General features: G+C 38.6%; 1 protein-coding gene across 1 annotated transcript in view; it reads right to left on the reverse strand.

Annotated features, from left to right (window-relative positions):
- Positions 1-20960, reverse strand: part of DNAH14 (dynein axonemal heavy chain 14) — a 528962-nt gene that overhangs the window by 83961 nt on the left and 424041 nt on the right. The window contains exons 61-64 of the mRNA XM_073011492.1: positions 18431-18525; positions 15211-15370; positions 13666-13797; positions 13182-13277 (exon numbers count right to left, since the gene is read on the reverse strand). Of these exons, the coding sequence (XP_072867593.1) occupies positions 13182-13277; positions 13666-13797; positions 15211-15370; positions 18431-18525 (483 nt within the window). The remainder of the gene's footprint in view (positions 1-13181; positions 13278-13665; positions 13798-15210; positions 15371-18430; positions 18526-20960) is intronic.

The raw sequence follows: 20960 nt of genomic DNA on the forward strand, positions 1-20960 counted from the left end.
TTTTTAATTTAAGCTGTATGATGAATCAACTGTTAAACCATCCTTACAGTGTTAGTGGAAAACATATTTTCATGAATAGCTGACAAAATAATTTTTATTTTTATTTGTGGGTACATAGTATGTATATATATATTTAGAGGGTACATGAGATGTTTTGATACAGGCATGCAATGTGTAATCATCACATCATGGAGAAGGAGGTATCTATCCCCTCGAGCATTTATCCTTTGTGTTACAAACAATCCAATTATACTCTTTAAGTTATTTTAAGTGTACAATTAAATTATTATTGACTACAACCACCCTGTTGCTCTATCACACACTAGGTCTTATTCATTCTTTCTATTTTTCGTATCCATTAACCATCCTTACCTCCCTCATACCTTCCCAGCCTCTGGTAATCATCTTTCTGCCCTCTATCTCCATGAGTTCAATTGTTTTGATTTTTAGATCTCACAAGTAAGTGAGAACATGCCATGTTTGTCTTTCTGCGCCTGGCTTATTTCACTTGCATAATGACCTCCAGTTCCACCAATGTTGTTGCAAATGACAGGATCTCATTCTTTTTAATGGTTGAATAATACTCCATTGTGTATAAGCACAATATTTTCATTATCCATTCATCTGTTGATGGACACTTGGGTTACTTCCAAATTTTGACTACTGTGAACAGTGCTGCAACAAACATGGAAGTGCAATTATCTCTTCAATATACTGAGTTCCTTTCTTTTGGGTATATACCTAGTAGCAGAATTGCTGGTTCATATGATAGCTCTAATTTTAGTTTTTTGAGGAACCTCCAAACCGTTCTCCATAGTGGTTGTCCTAATTTACGTTCCCACCAGCAGTGTATAAGGGTTCCCTTTTCTCCACATCCTTATCAGCATTTGGTTATTGCCTGTCTTTTGGATAAAAGCCATTTTAATTAGGGTGAGATGATATCTCGTTGTAGTTTTTATTTGCATTTCTCTGATGATCAGTGATATGAGCACCTTTTTATATGCCTGTTTGCCATTGGTATGTCTTGAATCAACCCAAATGTCCATCAGTGACAGACTGGATTAAGAAAATGTGGCACATATACACCATGGAATACTATGCAGCCATAAAAAAGGACGAGTTTGTGTCCTTTGTAGGGACATGGATGCAGCTGGAAACCATCATTCTCAGCAAACTATCGCAAGAACAGAAAACCAAACACTGCATGTTCTCACTCATAGGTGGGAACTGAACAATGAGATCACTTGGATGCTGGAAGGGGAACATCACACACCAGGGCCTATCATGGGGAGGGGGGAGGGGGGGAGGGGGGAGGGATTGCATTGGGAGTTATACCTGATGTAAATGACGAGTTGATGGGTGCTGACGAGTTGATGGGTGCAGCACACCAACATGGCACAAGTATATATATGTAACAAACCTGCACGTTATGCACATGTACCCTAGAACTTAAAGTATAATGAAAAAAAAAAAAAAAAGAGAAGTATCCATTCAAGCCTTTTACTCATTTTCAAATTGGATTATTTGATTTTTTTCTAGAGATGTTTGAGCTCCTTGTATATTCTGGTTTTTCACCCCTTGTCAGATGGGTAGTTTGCAAATAATTTCTCCTATTCTGTGGGCTGTCTCTTCACTTTGTTGAGTGTTTCCTTTACTGTGCAAAAGCTTTTTAACTCAATGTGATCCCATTAGCCCGTGTTTGCTTTGGTTACCTGTGCTTGTGGGGTGTTACTCAAGAAATTTTTGCCCAGACCAATGTCCTGGAGATTTTCCCCAATGTTTTATCATAGAAGTTTCATAGTTTGAGGTATTAGATTTAAATATGTAATTCATTTTGATGTAATTTTTGTGTACGGTGAGAGATAGGGGTCTAGTTTCATTCTTCTGGATATAGATATCCAGCACCATTTATTGAAGAGATGGTCTTTTCCCCAAAATAATTTTCTTAAATTATCACTTACCTTGATTACACCACTGCTCAAAAGCGTTTGGTGAATTCTTATGGAAATAATGGATTAAGAATATAGTCCAGAGTTTTGACTGTCAACCAAATGCTTCCACAACCTGACCCCAACCTTCCTTCCCGATTTCATTTCCTTTATTACTCCTTTCCAATTATATTACTCTTTATCCAAATTGGTTTATTCCTTATCTCCCCAACATTCCTTAAGCTTCTTGTCTCTGGGATTTGGCTCACATCCTTTATAACCTGGCCCATCCCTTAAAGGGGTATAAATCCTAGGCAAATATTCTGTAATATCCTGATCAACTTCCAGCTGTCATGAAGTCTCAACCTTGTCAAATCTACACTGATGTTTGTTTATAACAGTAGTTTGAGAAGTAATTTTAAGTTTCCTGATATCATCTCTTGGATTGTGGTCTTACAGTCTTACCTTTATGCTGAGGGTTTAGCGTGGAGACTTGAACATGGTATGTACAACACAATTATAAAGACAAAATTGTGCTTATTATGATTTGTAATTTCTCTTTAAGACGCTATCCTGGTGAAAATATATACCTAATTTATGTGTGTGTGTGTGTGTATTTTATATATATATATTATATATATATAATATATATATACACACACACACACATATATATGCTACTTTTGGCATGTTTAATGATTTAGAATTTATTTCTGGCTCACCCATAACAATTATGGGTTGTTTGCGCTTTCATATGTCATGTTTTTTTTTTTTTTTTTTTTTTTTTAAATTTATTTATTATTATTAAACTTCAAGTTGTAGGGTACATGTGCACAACGTGCAGGTTTGCTACATATGTATACTTGTGCCATGTTGGTGTGCTGCACCCATCAACTCGTCATTTACATCAGGTATAACTCCCAGTGCAATCCCTCCCCCCTCCCCCCTCCCCATGATAGGCCGCGGTGTGTGATGTTCCCCTTCCCGAGTCCAAGTGATCTCATTGTTCAGTTCCCGCCTATGAGTGAGAACATGCGGTGTTTGGTTTTCTGTTCTTGTGATAGTTTGCTGAGAATGATGGTTTCCAGCTGCATCCATGTCCCTACAAAGGACACAAACTCATCCTTTTTTATGGCTGCATAGTATTCCATGGTGTATATGTGCCACATTTTCTTAATCCAATCTGTCACTGATGGACATTTGGGTTGATTCCAAGTCTTTGCTATTGTGAATAGTGCTGCAATAAACATACGTGTGTATGTGTCTTTATAGCAGCATAATTTATAATCCTTTGGGTATATACCCAGTAATGGGATGGCTGGGTCATATGGTACATCTAGTTCCAGATCCTTGAGGAATCACCATACTGTTTTCCATAATGGTTGAACTAGTTTACACTCCCACCAACAGTGTAAAAGTGTTCCTGTTTCTCCACATCCTCTCCAGCACCTGTTGTTTCCTGACTTTTGAATGATTGCCATTCTAACTGGTGTGAGATGGTATCTCATTGTGGTTTTGATTTGCATTTCTCTGATGGCCAGTGATGATGAGCATTTTTTCATGTGTCTGTTGGCTGTATGAATGTCTTCTTTTGAGAAATGTCTGTTCATATCCTTTGCCCACTTTTTGATGGGGTTGTTTGTTTTTTTCTTGTAAATTTGTTTGAGTTCTTTGTAGGTTCTGGATATTAGCCCTTTGTCAGATGAGTAGATTGCAAAAATTTTCTCCCATTCTGTAGGTTGCCTGTTCACTCTGATGGTAGTTTCTTTTGCTGTGCAGAAGCTCTTTAGTTTAATGAGATCCCATTTGTCAATTTTGGCTTTTGCTGCCGTTGCTTTTGGTGTTTAGACATGAAGTCTTTGCCCATGCCTATGTCCTGAATGGTACTACCTAGGTTTTCCTCTAGGATTTTTATGGTATTAGGTCTAACATTTAAGTCTCTAATCCATCTTGAATTAATTTTCGTATAAGGAGTAAGGAAAGGATCCAGTTTCAGCTTTCTACTTATGGCTAGCCAATTTTCCCAGCACCATTTATTAAATAGGGAATCCTTTCCCCATTTCTTGTTTCTCTCAGGTTTGTCAAAGATCAGATGGCTGTAGATGTGTGGTATTATTTCTGAGGACTCTGTTCTGTTCCATTGGTCTATATCTCTGTTTTGGTACCAGTACCATGCTGTTTTGGTTACTGTAGCCTTGTAGTATAGTTTGAAGTCAGGTAGCGTGATGCCTCCAGCTTTGTTCTTTTGACTTAGGATTGTCTTGGAGATGCGGGCTCTTTTTTGGTTCCATATGAACTTTAAAGCAGTTTTTTCCAATTCTGTGAAGAAGCTCATTGGTAGCTTGATGGGGATGGCATTGAATCTATAAATTACCTTGGGCAGTATGGCCATTTTCACGATATTGATTCTTCCTATCCATGAGCATGGTATGTTCTTCCATTTGTTTGTGTCCTCTTTGATTTCACTGAGCAGTGGTTTGTAGTTCTCCTTGAAGAGGTCCTTGACATCCCTTGTAAGTTGGATTCCTAGGTATTTTATTCTCTTTGAAGCAATTGTGAATGGAAGTTCATTCCTGATTTGGCTCTCTGTTTGACTGTCACTGGTGTATAAGAATGCTTGTGATTTTTGCACATTAATTTTGTATCCTGAGACTTTGCTGAAGTTGCTGATCAGCTTAAGGAGATTTTGGGCTGAGACAATGGGGTTTTCTAAATATACAATCATGTCGTCTGCAAACAGGGACAATTTGACTTCTTCTTTTCCTAACTGAATCCCCTTGATTTCTTTCTCTTGCCTGATTGCCCTAGCCAGAACTTCCAACACTATGTTGAATAGGAGTGGTGAGAGAGGGCATCCCTGTCTTGTGCCAGTTTTCAAAGGGAATTTTTCCAGTTTTTGCCCATTCAGTATGATATTGGCTGTGGGTTTGTCATAAATAGCTCTTATTATTTTGAGGTACGTTCCATCAATACCGAATTTATTGAGCATTTTTAGCATGAAGGGCTGTTGAATTTTGTCAAAAGCCTTTTCTGCATCTATTGAGATAATGATGTGGTTCTTGTCTTTGGTTCTGTTTATATACTGGATTATGTTTATTGATTTGCGAATGTTGAACCAGCCTTGCATCCCAGGGATGAAGCCCACTTGATCATGGTGGATAAGCTTTTTGATGTGCTGCTGAATCCGGTTTGCCAGTATTTTATTGAGGATTTTTGCATCGATGTTCATCAGGGATATTGGTCTAAAATTCTCTTTTTTTGTTGTGTCTCTGCCAGGCTTTGGTATCAGGATGATGTTGGCCTCATAAAATGAGTTAGGGAGGATTCCCTCTTTTTGTATTGATTGGAATAGTTTCAGAAGGAATGGTACCAGCTCCTCCTTGTACCTCTGGTAGAATTCAGCTGTGAATCCATCTGGTCCTGGACTTGTTTTGGTTGGTAGGCTATTAATTATTGCCTCAATTTCAGAGCCTACTATTGGTCTATTCAGGGATTCAACATCTTCCTGGTTTAGTCTTGGAAGAGTGTAAGTGTCCAGGAAATTATCCATTTCTTCTAGATTTTCCAGTTTATTTGCGTAGAGGTGTTTATAGTATTCTCTGATGGTAGTTTGTATTTCTGTGGGGTCGGTGGTGATATCCCCTTTATCATTTTTTATTGCGTCGATTTGATTCTTCTCTCTTTTCTTCTTTATTAGTCTTGCTAGTGGTCTGTCAATTTTGTTGATCTTTTCAAAAAACCAACTCCTGGATTCATTGATTTTTTGGAGGGTTTGTTGTGTCTCTATCTCCTTCAGTTCTGCTCTGATCTTAGTTATTTCTTGCCTTCTGCTAGCTTTCGACTGTGTTTGCTCTTGCTTCTCTAGTTCTTTTAATTGCGATGTTAGAGTGTCAATTTTAGATCTTTCCTGCTTTCTCTTGTGGGCATTTAGTGCTAAATTTCCCTCTACACACTTCTTTAAATGTGTCCCAGAGATTCTGGTATGTTGTATCTTTGTTCTCATTGGTTTCAAAGAACATCTTTATTTCTGCCTTCATTTCGTTATGTACCCAGTAGTCATTCAGGAGCAGGTTGTTCAGTTTCCATGTAGTTGAGCAGTTTTGATTGAGTTTCTTAGTACTGAGTTCTAATTTGATTGCACTGTGGTCTGAGAGACAGTTTGTTATAATTTCTGTTCTTGTACATTTGCTGAGGAGTGCTTTACTTCCAATTACGTGGTCAATTTTGGAGTAAGTACGATGTGGTGCTGGGAAGAATGTATATTCTGTTGATTTGGGGTGGAGAGTTCTATAGATGTCTATTAGGTCTGCTTGCTGCAGAGATGAGTTCAATTCCTGGATATCCTTGCTAACTTTCTGTCTCGTTGATCTGTCTAATATTGACAGTGGAGTGTTGAAGTCTCCCATTATTATTGTATGGGAGTCTAAGTCTCTTTGTAAGTCTCTAAGGACTTGCTTTATGAATCTGGGTGCTCCTGTATTGGGTGCATATATATTTAGGATAGTTAGCTCTTCCTGTTGAATTGATCCCTTTACCATTATGTAATGGCCTTCTTTGTCTCTTTTGATCTTTGATGGTTTAAAGTCTGTTTTATCAGAGACTAGGATTGCAACCCCCACTTTTTTTTGTTCTGCATTTGCTTGGTAAATCTTCCTCCATCCCTTTATTTTGAGCCTATGTATGTCTCTGCATGTGAGATGGGTCTCCTGAATACAGCAGACTGATGGGTCTTGACTCTTTATCCAGTTTGCCAGTCTGTGTCTTTTAATTGGAGCATTTAGTCCATTTACATTTAAGGTTAAGATTGTTATGTGTGAACTTGATCCTGCCATTATGATATTAACTGGTTATTTTGCTCGTTAGTTGATGCAGTTTCTTCCTAGCATCAATGGTCTTTACATTTTGGCATGTTTTTGCAATGGCTGGTACCGCTTTTTCCTTTCCATGTTTAGTGCTTCCTTCAGGGTCTCTTGTAAGGCAGGCCTAGTGGTGACAAAATCTCTAAGCATTTGCTTATCTGTAAAGGATTTTATTTCTCCTTCACTTATGAAACTTAGTTTGGCTGGATATGAAATTCTGGGTTTAAAATTCTTTTCTTTAAGAATGTTGAATATTGGCCCCCACTCTCTTCTGGCTTGAAGAGTTTCTGCCGAGAGATCTGCTGTTAGTCTGATGGGCTTCCCTTTGTGGGTAACCCGACCTTTCTCTCTGGCTGCCCTTAAGATTTTTTCCTTCATTTCAACTTTGGTGAATCTGGCAATTATGTGTCTTGGAGTTGCTCTTCTCGAGGAGTATCTTTGTGGCATTCTCTGTATTTCCTGGATTTGAATGTTGGCCTGCCCTACTAGGTTGGGGAAGTTCTCCTGGATGATATCCTGAAGAGTGTTTTCCAACTTGTTTCCATTTTCCCCCTCACTTTCAGGTACCCCAATCAGACGTAGATTTGGTCTTTTTACATAATCCCATACTTCTTGCAGGCTTTGTTCATTTCTTTTTCTTCTTTTTTCTTTTGGTTTCTCTTCTCGCTTCATTTCATTCATTTGATCTTCCATCGCTGACATTCTTTCTTCCAGTTGATCGAGTCGGTTACTGAAGCTTGTGCATTTGTCACGTATTTCTTGTGCCATGGTTTTCGTCTCTTTCATTTCGTTTGTGAGCTTCTCTGCATTAATTACTCTAGCCATCAATTCTTCCACTTTTTTTTCAAGATTTTTAGTTTCTTTGCGCTGGGTACGTAATTCCTCCTTTAGCTCTGAGAAATTTGATGGACTGAAGCCTTCTTCTCTCATCTCGTTGAAGTCATTCTCCGTCCAGCTTTGATCCGTTGCTGGCGATGAGCTGCGCTCCTTTGCCGGGGGAGATGCGCTCTTATTTTTTGAATTTCCAGCTTTTCTGCCCTGCTTTTTCCCCATCTTTGTGGTTTTATCTGCCTCTGGTCTTTGATGATGGTGATGTACTGATGGGGTTTTGGTGTAGGTGTCCTTCCTGTTTGATAGCTTTCCTTCTAACAGTCAGGATCCTCAGCTGTAGGTTGTAGCTGTAGGAGATTGCTTGAGGTCCACTCCAGACCCTGTTTGCCTGGGTATCAGCAGCAGAGGCTGCAGAAGATAGTATATTTCTGAACAGCGAGTGTACCTGTCTGATTCTTGCTTTGGAAGCTTCCTCTCGGGGTGTACTCCACCCTGTGAGGTGTGGGGTGTCAGACTGCCCCTAGTGGGGGATGTCTCCCAGTTAGGCTACTCAGGGGTCAGGGACCCACTTGAGCAGGGAGTCTGTCCCTTCTCAGATCTCAACCTCCGTGTTGGGAGATCCACTGCTCTCTTCAAAGCTGTCAGACAGAGTCGTTTGCGTCTGCAGAGCTGCTGCGTTTGTTATTGTTTACTGTGCCCTGTCCCCAGAGGTGGAGTCTACAGAGACAGGCAGGTTTCCTTGAGGTGCTGTGAGCTCCACCCAGTTCGAGCTTCCCAGCAGCTTTGTTTACCTACTTAAGCCTCAGCAATGGCGGGCGCCCCTCCCCCAGCCTCGCTGCTGCCTTGCTGGTAGATCACAGACTGCTGTGCTAGCAATGAGGGAGGCTCCTTGGGTGTGGGACCCTTCTGGCCAGGTGTGGGATATGATCTCCTGGTGTGCCGGTTTGCTTAAAGCGCAGTATTGGGGTGGGAGTTACCCAATTTTCCAGGTATTGTGTGTCTCAGTTCCCCTGGCTAGGAAAAGGGATTCCCTTCCCCCTTGCACTTTCCAGGTGAGGCAATGCCTCGCCCTGCTTCAGCTCTGGCTGGTCGGGCTGCAGCAGCTGACCAGCACCGATCGTCTGGCACTCCCCAGTGAGATGAACCCAGTACCTCAGTTGAAAATGCAGAAATCACAGGTCTTCTGTGTCGCTGGCGCTGGGAGTTGGAGACTGGAGCTGTTCCTATTTGGCCATGTTGCTCCGCCCCTCCGTCATGTTGTTTTTGTCTGCTTGCTCAATCACCCATTTCGATTCCTTTGAGAAAACTCCTCTCATGTTACTTACAACCCAGTGAGTTATTTAAATATTAACGTATGGGGCCTATTGATTAACTTAAACATATGAAATATTCTATTATATGATGAGCATTGCAGTCCCCAAAGGTAATGTTTTTGATGAATGCTCATGTGATTTAATAAGTTCTGGCATTGTTTTTTTCCCCAAAGTTCCTTAGATTTTCCCGAAATATTTTTTTTATATTAGGATCCAGGGAAACAAAAGACCTATTTTTAAGTGGAAGAAAGTATGCACCTGAGTGAGGAGAAAATTTCCGTGAAGGGCTTAAAACTGATGGAGGTAACTACTAAGCTAAATTTTAAAATATTAAGTGTAAAACATTTTAAGTATATTGATTGGATTTTAATGAGTTCAAATACTAGAAACTTCTCATGAAGGTGTGGTTGAGAGATGGAAAGTAATGTGGCTCTGGCTGGAATGTACAGTTTGTCTTTTTCTCCCTACGATTTAAAAATATTGCAATTAAAAACAAATGACAGTGTTATAAATACGCATTCTCCACTGGCCTTTTGTTTCTGCTAAGAAATCTGCTGTTGTTCTGATGGAGGTTCCCTTACGTGTAACATGATGCTTTTGTTGTTTTTGGAATTTTCTCTTTGCCTTTGCCTTTTGACAGTTTGACTATAATGTATCTCAGAGAGAAACTGTTTGGGCTAAATCTCTTTGGAGATTTACGAGCTTCCTGATCTGAATGTCTATATGTCTCTGAAGACTTGGGAAGTTTTCAGAAATTATTTTATTAAATAGGTTTCGATGCCGTTTCTCATCTCTTCTCTTGGAACTCCCAAAATCTGAATATTTTTTCACTTGATAGTGTCCCATATGTGAGGAAGCCTTTTTTCGTTCTTTTAAATTATTTCTTCTTTCTCTTTTTTATCTGACTGGGTCATTTAAAAAGACCTGTCTTGAAGTCTAGAAATTCTTTCTTCTTTCTCTCTCTCTCTTTTTGTTTCCCCTAGAGATTTGTTCATTTTGATGATCTTTTCAAAGAACCAACTTTTGGTTTCATTGATTTTTGCTTTTTTTTTCTATTCTCTGTTTTGTTTATCTCTGCTCTAATCTTTATTATTTCTTTTCTTTTGCCAGCTTTGGGTTTGGTTCGTTCTTCTTTGTTTAGTTCCTTCCGGTGTGAAGTTAGGTTACTGATTTTATATTTTTCTTTTTAAATGCAGGCATTTACAACTATAAATTTCTCTCTGAGCATTTCTTTTGCTGTATCCCATTTGTTTTGGTTGTTGCATTTGATTTGTCTCCAAGTATTTTCTAATTTCCCTTGTGATTTCTTCTGTGAGTCACTGGTTGTTTAAAAATGAGTTAGTCAACTACTTGTAAATTTTCCATTTTTCCTCTGTTACTAATTTCCACCTTCATGTTATTATTGCCAGACAAGGTGCTTTTGTGGCATATGTCTTTTAAAATCTCTTGAGACTTATTTTGTGGCCTAACATATGGTCTACCCTGGAGAATATCTCAGGTGCAATTGAGAAGAATGTGTATTCTGTTGTTGTTGGGTGGAGTATTCTGAAAATGTCTGTTAGGTCTAGTTGGTTTACTGAGTTGTCCAGGTTCTCTATTTCCTTGTCTTCATTCTGGTTGTTCTATCTATGATTTCTTTTATAATCCATGCTTTTTGGATTGTTTAAGCTTTCAAGTTTTTTTTTTTTTTTTTTTTTTTTTTTTTTTTTTAATGGACTCTCAGTGACTAAAAATGTCCCAGAAAACAGGGCATATCATTCAGGTTTTTAAATCTATTTACATAGAGTTTCTAGTAATTGTTGCAAAAAAGGAACAAATACTTTCATTAAACTAAAAATTATTTCTTCTTGAATGCTCTTTTTTCCAAATTGTATAATGTTTAAATATATTATTCTTAAAGTTTTGAAGAAAAATTTTTTTCCTTTCTTGGGTTTCTTCCATTCTGAGACAGAAATGGGGCTGATATTCAGTGGTATAAACTACACAGGCATCAACAACTGCGAAAATGTTGACATATTTCTGTAGTGATTGCTAACGGGTCCTGCTGCATATCCCAGGGAGCACCTCTATGGCCACACATTGCCTATCCTGGCCCCATACCTTCTCTTCAAACTCAGCTGTAGGCTCCAAGACTCTGCTTCTACCTGCACGACAAATGTCCATTCTGATCAGTTGGTGCCTATGCCACACTGGTTGCTAAATATTTTGGATATCACTTCTGGATATAAATATTTTAAAATGTAGCAGTTTAAAAGGCCAATAAGTGCATGGGCTTTAGAGTTAGAGAGACCTAGGTTAGAACATGGGCACCATCACTTATTAGCTTAAGATCTTGAACAAATTTACTAAATCTTTAAAATTTAGTTTTATCATTTATAAACATCTACTTTGAAATGTTGTGGTGAGGATTAAATGAAGATTAAATGAGCACAGTGCTTGGAACACAGTAAGTGCTAAATAAACATTAACTGTTATCAGCACCCATCAAAACAAAACTCTATAGACTATAAGCTACAATAAAATATTAGCAAGAAATGATATATCTATATAAAGTAAATTCAGTTCAAATTTGTTTATTTCCTTCAAAAATATCCAATCCTTTTTTCTTGTAAATATTTTATTTATTTATTTATTTATTTATTTATTTATTATTATACTTTAAGTTCTAGGGTACATGTGCATAACGTGCAGGTTTGTTACATATATATACTTGTGCCATGTTGGTGTGCTGCACCCATCAACTCATCAGCACCCATCAACTCGTCATTTACATCAGGTATAACTCCCAATGCAATCCCTCCCCCTTCCCCCCCTCCCCATGATAGGCCCCGGTGTGTGATGTTCCCCTTCCCGAGTCCAAGTGACCTCTTCAAGGAGAACTACAAACCACTGCTCAGTGAAATAAAAGAGGACACAAACAAATGGAAGAACATACCATGCTCATGGATAGGAAGAATCAATATTGTGAAAATGGCCATACTGCCCAAGGTAATTTATAGATTCAATGCCATCCCCATCAATCTACCAATGAATTTCTTCACAGAATTGGAAAAAACTGCTTTAAAGTTCATATGGAACCAAAAAAGAGCCTGCATTTCCAAGACAATCCTAAGCCAATCCTTTTTAATATATCTCAGTTTGCCCGAAATGCCTATGGGACCAAGCAGGTAGCAGAAATGCTTGAAGTGAGTGGGGGCTGCCTACAGCCAAGTGGGAATGCTAGCCCAGAGTTGCCAGCTATCTGAGTTTTCAGGAAAAGACAGAAAATCAGATATTAAGTAAAATTCCCAGATTTCAAAATGTGGATTATATCAAAATGAGGTGAGGGGTGGGAAGACTGTAATAGGTTGAAAGATGTCAATGGACTGAATTTGCCTGTTTGCCATCTCTGAAATGTATTACTTTGCCTACTCTCAAAACGTATGTGAGCTAAATAGGTAACAGGGATAGCAATTCTAGTTCCAGTTCTCATAATGATAATGATACTGTATTTTAATTTAAAATCAAGACATTTAAGGAATGATCATGCCTTTACAAAGCAACAGGGTAATGATATAAACAGGTTGAGCACAGTTGGATTTTTTTTTTTTTTTTGAGATGGAATTTTGCTCTTGTTGCCCAGGCTGGAGTGTAATGGTGCAGTCTTGGCTCACTGCAACCTCCTTCTCCCGGGTTCAAGAGATTCTCCTGCCTCAGCCTCTGAAGTAGCTGGGATTACAGGTGCCTGCCACCACGCCTGGCTAATTTTTGTATTTTTAGTAGAGATGGGGTTTCACCATATTGGCCAGGCTGGTCTTGAACTCCTGACCTCAGGTGATCCACCTGCCTCAGCCTCCCAAAGTGCTGGGATTACAGGCGTAAGCCACGGCGCCCTGCAAAGTACAGTTTTTCAAAGAACACAGATTGAAAATAAAAAAACCCCACAGATTGATACTGTTTAAGGCTTTGGTAAACTGAAGTTGTAGAGATCTCTTGAGAGAAATTTGGTGAAATAGTAAATTAAAATATTATAAAGACAATAATAATGAACTCTATAGAGTGTTTTATTATGTGGTAGGCACTAAAAGTTTTATATATATTATTAATATTATTACCAATAATATTATTTACTTAATCCTCACAATTAATCTTTTCACTACGTATATTATTATTTCCATTTTATCTGAAACTGATAAGCTCTCCTGAGATAATTACATTGTCCTGGTGTTTTGTCTTATTTTGAGAACTGAACAAGTAAAAGTATTTCTTACCAGCTGTAAACCTCTTTGTTTCTCAGCCAGTCTTTGTCGCGCAATTTTAAGGACGTTTTGAGCTTCAGCTACTTGGATTTGTTTAGGGCCCACAACCTTAAAGAGAATGTCAGAACATTTAAGTGTCAAAAAAAAGTCATGCGTACCATTAAAAATGTCATTTATATTTGAAAGACATTTACAGATGTCCATTGTTACAATTAAACTTTCCTAGAACTATGTGTATATGTGGTGTACAAAGTAGCCTATTATGGTGAAACAATAAAATGAAATAAACAAATACTAGCATAGTTGTCAATAAATAACAAATTTAATGGGAGCACTTGACATCTGTGTGAGTTAGAATAATATATTTGATTAAAGTGTTTCTCCTCAGGTATCCTTTCCACTCAAGTTCACTTGAGTATTGTTAAATAAAAACTATTTCTGGGACATTGACATGCCACTTTCAAATCATGACAGATGTTTAGGAGGAAAAGCATACCTTTTGTACTTCATGGTAGTTATTCAAAGCTATAACCCACTGGCACAGGGAGCAACAAGCAACAGAAACCAGCGCAATCTTGTTTGGGTTGAAATCAGGTAAGGTTAAAATGTTTTTTAGCTTCATGAAAACCTAGAGAGTACACAGTTAATGTATTACATTAGAAAGAAATATTATTCACCTGAAGTTTTCCCCAGTCTATACTAGATTGAAATTTTATTTCATATTAAAATATTCAGGTGGGGCACGGTGGCTCATGCCTGTAAACCGAGCACTTTGGGAGGCCAAGGTGGGTGGGTCACCAGAGGTCAGGAGTTTGAGACCAGCCTGGCCAACATGGTGAAATCCTGTCTCTACTAAAAATACAAAAATTAGCTGGGCATGATGGCACAAGCCTGTAATCCTAGCTACTGGGGAACCTGAGGCACGAGAATCACTTGAACCCGGGAGGCAGAGGTTGCAGTGAGCCAAGATCATACCACTGTACTCCAGCGAGTGCATAGAGTGAGACTCTGTCTAAAAAAAAAAAAACAAAAAAACTTATCTTTAATAGTAGAATCAAAGACACATGCCTGGCTACAAAAATGACCCTAGTGGCTGGGCAAGGTGGTTCCCGCCTGTAATCCCAGCACTTTGGGAGGCCAAGGGGAGCAGATCACAAGCTCAGGAGTTCAAGACCAGCCTGGCCAACGTGGTGAAACCCTGTCTCCACTAAAAATACAAAATTAGCTGGGCATAGTGGCGGGCACCTGTAGTCTCAGCTACTCAGGAGGCTAAGGCAGGAGAATTGCTTGAACCCCGGGGGGTGGAGGTTGCAGTGAGCTGAGATCTCCAGCCTGGGCAACAGAGCGAGACTCCGTCTCAAAACAAAAAACAAAAAACAAACAAAAAACAAAACAAAGCAACAACAACAAAACCTAGTACCAGGAGAGAAAAAGTCTTTGTTATAAATATCCTGCTATTGCTACTGTTGTTGCAGTAGCTTTGCTATACTTTTTAAAAAGAAACTTTTAAAACAAAAACAAAACAGATTAACTTTCTCCAGCTTTAGGAATTTGATGTCTAAAAATTCTGAAGTCTCCTTGTGCACTTCAGGTGTGAGGTGACTAGGAATACCATCCTCTTCCTTCTGTCCCTCAGGCGGCATAATGGCAAGGCACAGTCCCTATTCAAAGGTCTGTCCGGTCAGTAATGGTGATGTGACCTGGGGCACACTGGGGCTCTCTGAGGATGTTCTCTACCTTAGCTGTGTCACATACCCACAGGTCCACCTCTATTTCTAAATGGTATCACACATAGTTTGGAGTCAGATATACTGTATTTCTCATCTACTTTTGGGAGCCATAATCAGAATGAAATTTTTCTCAGACTGGGATTTCTTTTCCCTATCCAACTAGGCATCTCCTCTCTTGCCTGGAAGAATAGAGCTATTTTCCTAGAGAATAGTTTCTCCATCTAAGAATAGAACAATTTAGATGGCAGGTGGTCTGTTTGATCCTACAGACTGTAAATATGAGATGCATCAATTACAGATCAACTTTTTACCTTATCAGGTATGCTGTCCTTGTCAAGGTTAATCAATTTTTTCAGGAAACCAGTTTCTGAAAGAAGTAACTTTGCCGTTGCCCAGTTAGGTTTCTTTTGCAGAAGTATACACACTGCATTCATGACAGTCAGTACGAGGAAGGGAGGCCGTGTGTATACTCTGTAATAGATGATGAAAATCTCATCAACTTCACAATTAAAAATGAAATGCACCCTGTAAATATCTCAGAAGACAATATACACAGATTTTTTAACACACATTTGGACAAGGAAAACTATTTGTCAACATACAGCTATTTAATTATTTAGGTATTTTTTAAAGATTGGGTGTCTTAAATATAAGGATATCATAGTTTTAGGAAGATGAAATGCATAAAACTTAAATAAGTACTACATCTGAGTTAGAGGCTAATTTTATTATAAAAAGTCTTGGGCTGGGCATGGTGGCTCATGCCTGTAATCCCTGCACTTTGGGAGGCCGAGGTGGGCAGATCACTTGAGGTCAGGAGTTTGAGACCAGCCTGGCCAACTTGGCGAAACCCTGTCTGTACAAAAATAAAAAAATTAGCTAGGTATGGTGGCGGGTGCCTATAGTCCCAGCTACTTGGTGACTGAAGCAGGAGAATCGCTGGAACCCAGGAGGCGGAGGCTGGAGTGAGCCAAGATCATGCCACTGTTCTTCAGCCTGGGTGACAAAGCTAGACACACTGTCTCAAAAAAAAAAAAAAAAAAAAAAAGAAAAGTCTTCACTGCAGAGTTATTTAAAAATAGAAACTCCTCTCTTATTTCATTCAGCCCAGGGTTGATTTACTGATGCCTACTTCACAGAGACACTGTACATGTGTATGTGCTCGGAGTCAGCCCTATTCTCGTGACTTAAGAAGTAGTGTAACAGCCAACTCCCCTTAAACACATGCTGTCGTTTCTTCTTCCTGATCTAAAATTCCCACTGTAAAAATCACAGATAAAACAGTCAGGGGAGGAAGGGTGGATGCAAATTTGTCCTTCAAGTCATTAATAATGTATTTATTATTGGAACATTGGAAGCTGCCTCTTCACTATGTCTTAATCAGTTGACAGGCCACTGGACTGTTAGGTAAGATGTTGATGCTTTGGAAAGTCAGGGTCAGAATAACATTTATAAGAAGCAAGTTTCAAAGAGAAATCACAAGGGGGTGATGGTTGCTGTGCACCAGCATTTGGAACTTGGAACAAGGCAGGGTAGGTCCACACAGGGTAATGAGCCTCCCCAAGTGAAAATCGCACAGACTTCCCAAAGAAGGAAGAAAACCAAGCCAACTTTACATGCATGACATTATCCAAAGGGCTTACCAAGAAGGTCCCCTGCCTTGAATTTCACAACTAGAATTTTTTTTCAACTTTTATTTTAGTTTCAGGAGTACATGTGCAGATTGGTTATACAGGTAAACTTGTGTCATGGGAGTTTGTTGTACAGGTTATTTCATCACCCTGGTACTAAGCCCAGTACGTAATAGTTACATTTTCTGACTGTCTCCCTCCTTCCATCCCTCAGCCTTAGGTAGGTCCCAGTGTCTGTACAACTAGAAATTCTAACATATGTGTTCATTTGATTTAATGTTTAGTCTCTTTAACAGTCTAATTTTAAAATGAAGATCATTTTCAAGTGGATTGAATAACTCAGTCATTAGCACCTTATTCTGAAATAATTTTTCAGGTTGCTTTTCTGAGATTATCAGCTTGGCCTTTTTGAAATAATGAGAAAGATAACCAAGGAACTAGGAAAAGAGAAAAGGTCCACAAAGGAGAAGTGAGTGCTCCAATAAGGAACCTTTCCTCAATTTTACCCAGGTTTGATGCTATTTAAAACAAATACCATGTGAATATAATACTAGGATAAAATGTATTACCTAGGAAATTTAATTTAAATTAAAGGGGAAATAGGCTTAAATTGACTGTAGTTCAATCTTTGTGCCACTTTCCAGGAATAAATATTTGATTCAAAGTGAGACTTGTCTACTGGAAATTTGCTTTGAAATTCTTTATTACTTCACAGAAGTAGTCTGTCTTGGATCTTTCCTGATTTTCTCCAATCTGCATTTTCTACTGTCTATTTCCTGCTTCTAGTGGTTCATGTTGCAAAGTGGCAAAGGATGAAACTATCATGGGGCAATCATTGGCATTTTGATGATAGAAATAGCAGCTTGGAAAGAGAATGGACTAAGCTGTGCATCTGCTAGATGCCTCTGCTGCATGTCCAAGAATAGCAATGGAGATCACGTTATAAGGCATCCTCATTTGTGTGGCATTTTGGAGTGAGCAAAGTAAAATACACATTAGCAATATAACAAAAGAGGATCTTTAAAAACAAACAACAAACAAACAAGACATACTCAAGGAGTTCAAAGACAAGGCTAGTTTTCTTAGCTTTTGTAGTACTACTAGGGCAGGGAAAAGTGCCTACTTCATCAGAGGAAACCTCTTATCATGAAAGTAGCCTTTATTGAGCAGTTGTCTTATTCCAGCCTCTGTTACAAGTACTTTACCTGTATTAACTCATTCAGTCCTTTCAACATCTGCAATCACTGTTGCACAAAAGGAAAGCTCAGGCACAGAGAGCTTATATAGCTAGAAAGTGGCAGTGCCAGGATTCCAAGCCAGGAAGCTTGGTATCAGAGCCCATGTGCTTAACCACTATGACACACTGGCCCTCAGAAATTAGGCTAAAGGGAATTTGAACTGATCACTCTCTATGGAATATCTGCTAGAAAAAAAAGCTAAGAGAATAGAACTTTCTGGAACAAAGTCATGAGGTACATGAGGGGCTGTGCTGGGGAAGAACTGGCCCCTGTTACTTCTCTAATGTCATCTCCTGATACTCCCTCTTGCTCACTGTATATTGTATTTTGTCAATTTTAAGATGCACATTTTTACATCAAAGAGATTGAGATTCAGTTTATAACAAACAGCACGTCATAGTTTAATTGGCAGCATTTTTTCTTAAGGATACAAAAAATACTGATAAGCTTTACAATTGAAGGCATCATAAAATTGACAAGATACAGTATATACCATACAGAATGAACACTTAACCAAGATGGGTAAAAAATCTTAAACCAAGATTAAAAAATGGAATATAGGCTTAGTATATAAGCTAAAAATGGAATATAGGCTTAGTAAACATGAATTTATGTTTTTTTTTCTGAGCTTTTCCAATTCAAAAGAAACTTAGGAGAGTTACCTTAATTCAGCGACATCAGCTTTATCCAGGGCATTCAGAGCCACAATTGCCTTGTCTAAGGCTGGCAGCACACTTTTTAGTTCATTGGCAGTTTTCTGCAATAAAAATATAGGTCCCCAAATATATATGAATCAATATAGTTGCATATTTAAAATTTTTGTATGCTGAACTTGGAAAATATAATTTGAAATTTTTACAATGCCCATAAGTTATGCATCTTGTATGACTTAGATATGCACACACATGCTTGTACTGTTGGAAAGGTGTATCATAGTCCTAAAATGTATATGATTCAGTCCTTGATGAGAAGGTATACATGGGAAGCAAAAATACAGTGATTTCTGCCTTACCTCTTAGACTCAGTGTAGAGTTAACAATGCCCTTTTGAGGAATGGTCTGGTTAAGAGTAGAATTAGTGTGAAGCTACGAAGCTTAAACTTCAGCCTCTCACTTGCACACATTCCTTCCAAGGTTGTGCAAGCTGCCCTACTATTATGTTTGCAGGGTCATATGTTTTCATTTTGCAAAAGTAAGACATTTGAACTGCAATCAATTAGGAACGATTTCTCTTTGCATTTTGTCTCACTCTTTGTCAGGTTTCCTGTCACATCAGGTGCTGGAGTGGCTGTGGACATTTTGGGATCTGGCTAAAATGTTGAGTTGGGAATTATATTTATATTGCGCACAGTTACTTCCCTATATAATAAAGCTATGTAAGCTGTCTGAAATAGAAATGACTTCCAGAAATACTTCTGTTTTCTGCTGGTCTAACTTTCCCAGTGGGGTGACATTAAGTCCAGAGGTCATATTGTAATAGAAACTTGTCCTATAGGGTCTGGCGCCAGAAGTAACCCACAGGTTAGTATAGGAGAGACGAGATTTACAATGTCTGGGTCTAGAAGCTACTCTGTGGAAATAGTTCCACTTATTAGATGTATAAAATTGTAAGTGGAGGGTTAGATTTTCATTGACACCTTTGCAAAATGAAGCTTCATTTTGAGTATACTTGATAAGCCATATATACTATTCTAAATCTGCTGTACTTCTTTTCCCCTTTTTTAGTGGGAATTGTATAATATCAAATTCATCAGAATTCCTGGGTTTTGAAGAAATACTGCATTTGGCAAGATGTTTTGGAGTGTTTCAATGACGTAAGTGAGAAATTACAGATTTCTTATATAGATATGTGAGAGGTGCCTTATTTTAGAATTAAAAAATTTTAGTTACATGTATATAATTAAGATAAAAACATGTGAAATATGAAATAAAGGTGAGTGGTAAAATCAGTAGACATTATTCTGATATTGAGGAGCAAATCATAATGAAAAATTTCAGGTCATACCAAAAGCAAAAATTTATTAAAATGAAAAAATAAATTTAGAACGTAAGTAATGAAGTGGCTCTTGTATTGTCTAATTATCCAAGTAATGAAGAAGAATGAATCATATGATCACATTGGAATAATTTAAAGTTCTTGCTGCGTTTTCAAGAAATATTGACATTAATGATATTTATTGACATAAATATCAGAAAACACTGCTATAATGGGAGCATTGATGGAAAACTGGTTAATGAATGTCATTGATTCAAACAGTATTTGAAATTAATCACTGCACAAGAACTCTTGAAAAGTCATTGCTGCTTACACCAAATGCAATAGCAGTCCTATAAATATTCATGTCATCGTCAATAATAACTTATAAAGTTAGAAGAAACTTCTAAACTATCAAAAATGAAAAATACATTTGATCAATTATGCTAAAGATTTTTTATGAAATGATATTACAAAATCACTATAATATGAAGAAATGATCACAGAGTATGTGGTGAGAAAATGTACAAAATTATAGGAGTATGGCATGATTAGGCCAAGATGGCCAAATAGGAACAGCTCCGGTCTGCAGCTCCCAGTGAGACCAACGCAGAAGGTGGGTGATTTCTGCATTTCCAACTGAGGTACCTAGTTCATCTCATTGGGACTGGTTAGACAGTAGGTGCAGCCCACGGAGGGAGAACTGAAGCAGGGTGGGGCATCACCTCACCCGGAAAGCACAAGGGGTCAGGGAACTCCCTCCCATAGCCAAGGGAAGCCATGAGGGACTGTGCCATGAAGGACAGTGCATTCTGGCCCAGATACTATACTTTTCCCAGCCTTCACAACCCACAGACCAGGAGATTCCTTTGGGTGCCTATATCACAAGGGCCCCGGTTTCAAGCACAAAACTGGGCGGCTGTTTGGGCAGACACCAAGCTAGCTGCAGGAGTTTTTTTTCATACCCCAGTGGTGCCTGGAATGCCAGCAAGACAGAACCATTCACTCCCCTGGAAATGGAACTGAAGCCAGAAATCCAAGTGGTCTTGCTCAGTGGATCCCACCCCAATGGAGCCCAGCAAGCTAAGATCCACTCGCTTGAAATTCTCGCTGCCAGCACAGCAGTCTGAAGATGACCTGGGACTCAAGCTTGGTGGGGGGAGGGGCATCCACCATTTCTGAGGCTTGAGTAGGCAGTTTTCCCCTTACAGTGTAAAC

This window comes from Chlorocebus sabaeus, chromosome 25 (genome assembly GCF_047675955.1).
Source record: "Chlorocebus sabaeus isolate Y175 chromosome 25, mChlSab1.0.hap1, whole genome shotgun sequence".
In the NCBI taxonomy this organism is placed as follows: Eukaryota; Metazoa; Chordata; class Mammalia; order Primates; family Cercopithecidae; genus Chlorocebus; species Chlorocebus sabaeus.